The 3550-nt window shown below is 29.8% G+C and overlaps 3 protein-coding genes across 3 annotated transcripts; 2 read left to right on the plus strand and 1 right to left on the minus strand.

Annotated features, from left to right (window-relative positions):
- Positions 1-654, plus strand: EHI_048840 (uncharacterized protein; the record flags this gene model as incomplete). Its single annotated transcript, XM_001914401.1, has 1 exon — positions 1-654. A coding segment is annotated over one exon (654 nt), but the record flags the coding sequence as incomplete, so codon positions are not given.
- A 319-nt stretch (positions 655-973) lies between these two features.
- EHI_048850 (uncharacterized protein) lies at positions 974-2701 on the plus strand (the record flags this gene model as incomplete). The annotated part of the gene is made up of 1 exon (XM_001914402.1): positions 974-2701. The coding sequence occupies one exon, from the start codon at positions 974-976 to the stop codon at positions 2699-2701; it is 1728 nt and encodes a 575-aa protein (XP_001914437.1).
- A 126-nt stretch (positions 2702-2827) lies between these two features.
- Positions 2828-3475, minus strand: EHI_048860 (U3 small nucleolar ribonucleo protein MPP10, putative; the record flags this gene model as incomplete). Its single annotated transcript, XM_001914403.1, has 1 exon — positions 2828-3475. One exon carries the CDS (start codon positions 3473-3475, stop codon positions 2828-2830), a length of 648 nt encoding a protein of 215 aa, XP_001914438.1.
- Positions 3476-3550: the final 75 nt, after the last annotated feature.

The following is a 3550-nucleotide window of genomic DNA, read 5'->3' on the forward strand; positions in this document are numbered from 1 at the left end:
GTTCCTTCTTGCTTGATTGACCAATCTTACTTTGGTTCTTTTCTTATCAACCTAGGACTTTACCTTCTTATCTTTTTTCTCTTTGTCTACTTCTCCATTCTGTATGTCAAGCCACACATCATTCCTCCATACGCATCTTTAGAAGAAAAGCAAGACGCGATTGCTAGAGCAAATGAAGCATTTGTCAACAATTGGCATTGTTATGACGTAGACTACCCTATTCGATATTGTTGTGTTTGCAAACGTTTTATCCCTCAACGTTGTTTCCATTGTTCTCAGTGTGGTTATTGTGTCGAATTAAAAGACCATCACTGCGATTACTTTGGTTTTTGTATTGGTCGTCACAACTTACTTCTATTTTACCTCTTCTTTCTTACCCTAATAGCACTTTGTCTTTACGGCTTTGTGTGCTTCTTCCACCTTTGTTATGTTGTTGGTTTCGGCACATTTACTCCTCTCCGTATTTTCAAACTCATTGGTATTCTCCACATCCTTGCGTGTTTGTCTTTGGGGTTGATTCTCTCTTTCTACTTTCTCAATAATTCTCTCTCCTTATTAATCAATCGCAAAACACAATTCGAGTTGTTACTTGAACATCGTATCTCCCTTAAACTCCATTCAGTTTGTTTTCTTTCTTATAACTCTTATTCTTGAATTCTTTTTACATTTTAGACATTCTCCTTCCCATCTTTATCACTCTCCAATATCCTCTCACTTCTTTTCTTATCTCCTTGATCTTTTCACGTAATGCCAATTAATTTCTTATTATAGAACATTGTTGTTTTTGTCTAACAGTCATGAAAAAAAAATTTAATCAAAAATAGAAAGGGTGAAAATACACTTTTAAGAGAAATTGATTTTATTAATTTACAAAATTGTTTCTAATAAAAGTATTTTTTATCTTTTTTACAAAAACAGTTGAACTGAATTAAAGTTGGTTCATATCATGTCCCGTTTGGAATGTATCTATCTAATGAATATTGGGTTATATTTGAGCTCTCCTAAAGATGTATTGTTATTTATTCAAATAAACAAGACATGTTCTAGAGCTATTCAGTCGTTAAAAAAAAACCCTGTACTGTTTTTTAAATACTCAAAACAAGATTATAGAGAGAAAGCATTAGTGACAACAAAAACAATTCGAATATATCCGAATATTGAAACTCTTGGAATAGAACTTCAAACCCTTAGATTTTGCTCAAAAGAAATTTTTCGTATAAAAAATTATCAAATAATTGCTAAAGGAGTTCTTGAAGAAATTGATTTTATAAATTTAGAGAAGATTCAATCAAGAATCGTTTGGTATAAAGGTAATAGTGAAGGAATTAATAATAAAATGAATAATCTAAGGTCTATGATTCTTACTGATTGTATTCACTTGAAAAGAATCATTTGTAGCGTTCAGTTTCTTAGGAAATTAGAAAAGGTGCAAATTCGATGTGAGAAAAGAGAGGCTTGTGATGTAATTTCTATGGTTGAAAACTTATACCAAGATGTGATGGTAATTGTTAAACAAGCAAGTAAAGACTTAAAAGGACGAGTAAGCATTTGTGGTTGTGGTGTTCTTGGTAATGGAAAAGATCTAATAAATTTATTAGATGAGTCTCATTATTATCAATTTAATGAAAAGGCATTAAAACTAAAGAATATAAAAATTATCCAATCATTATATCTCCCTCTTAATTTGTCTTTTCATGGAACACATGAATTAAATGATGAAATTAATGCAGACCTCACAGTCCTTACTAATTTAACTCGACTTCAACTATTATATATTCAAGGAATTATTAATCTACCAAAGACGTTACAAGTTTTTATTGTAAAGTCAAGTAATATTCAAATCAGTAATATCCAATCTTGCAGTCTTAAGAGCCTTGTGATTGAAAGGTCAACTTGTCCATTCCCATTTTCTCTTCCATCAACTATCACATCTTTACATCTTAGTGATATACAAATTCAAACTATTTCAAACTTTGATGAATTACCACTTATTGATTTATCACTTATTAATTGTAGATCACAGAACTCATTGAATTTACCTACTACTCTTCGTTCTTTAGAATTAGACTCATGCCCATTTCCTATTAATATTAATGATGAAGTTAATGTACTTATTTTAGACAATTTTAACATTATTTCTCAATTTCATTTTCCCCATTCTTTAACTAGACTTGAATTAGGAAGTGCAAGAGAATTTACACCTGAACTCTCTCGTTGCCATTTGAAAGATTTAAAACTATTTGATTGTGAAAATGTTCCATTGTCACTTATTCCTGTTTCTGTTACTTCATTTGGTATTTATGACTCTTTACACCTTCCAAAAAAACTTGATTTATGTGACTTTTTCTTCACATCAATAGAAATATCATTATGTCCAACTATTCAATCTATTTCATTTCCTTCTTCAATTTGTTCTATTTATCTTGAGTCATGTCGTGGACTAACATCAATAAACCTTTCAAATTCTCTACAACTCACACAACTTTCTTTAGTTGATTGCACCTCACTTACTCGTCTGAACAATATTCCAACATCAGTTCAATCTCTCTATTTCTCAAAATGTCATTCATTAACTGAAATCAAAGATTTAGATCAACTACCGTTGTTACCTCAATTTATAAAAGATAAGTGTCACAAAATATTCAGTTGTAATATAGAAAAAGATGGTCAGTCATTCTCATGTTCTCAATCAGAGCAATAATCTTTATATTAGATAGTTTTGTTTTCTATAAGAGTTTTTGTTTGTTCTTTTTAACAAATAAAATACATTTAAAATTAAGTAACAATTACATTGAATAATTAGTCAATCAATCATTCAATTATTAACTCATCTATAAGCAGATGTTAATTTATCTAATTCTTTCATTACATATTCAAATGTTTTCATAATCTCTTTTTTCTGTTGATTTAATTCTTCATCCTTTGAATTAAACCCATATATTTCTTTAGCATACTTTTGTTCATAAATTTCACCTAATCCAAGTTTACTCTTCTCTCCATCAAGTTCAATCTCTTTTTTCTCTTTCTTTTGGATTAATGTTTTTCTTACAACATCATCCCAACTTTGTTCTTTTATTCTTCTTCGAATGAGATCTTCTAAACTTAATGTTTGTTCTTTAGTCATTGGAGGTGGTGGTCTATTAGTATTTTGGAAATCAATGTCAAGATCAACTAAACTATCGACTGGTCGTTCTTCCCCTTTAATTTCACCTAACATACTCCAATGTTTTTCTTTCATATTTTCTTCTTCTAACTTAGTAATTTTATTTTTAATGATTTCTTGTTGTTTTTCAAATTCATTCTTTGGTTCTTTTTGAACTTCGTCATTATCATCGTCTTGTTCAAATCCTTCGATTGGTTGATGATCTTCAATGCTATCATTGTTTTCTTCACTCATTTCATCTTCACCACTGTTATCCTCTTCTTTATCAACAATCTCATCCAAATCTCCATCTCCAAGTTCAAAGTTATCCATTTCATCTATGGCCTTGATTCATTTTATCCATATCAATCTCTTCATCCATATAACTTAAATCTTCTTTTTCACTAT

This window comes from Entamoeba histolytica, genomic scaffold (assembly GCF_000208925.1).
Source record: "Entamoeba histolytica HM-1:IMSS scf_1104750517049 genomic scaffold, whole genome shotgun sequence".
Lineage (NCBI taxonomy): Eukaryota > Evosea > Mastigamoebida > Endamoebidae > Entamoeba > Entamoeba histolytica.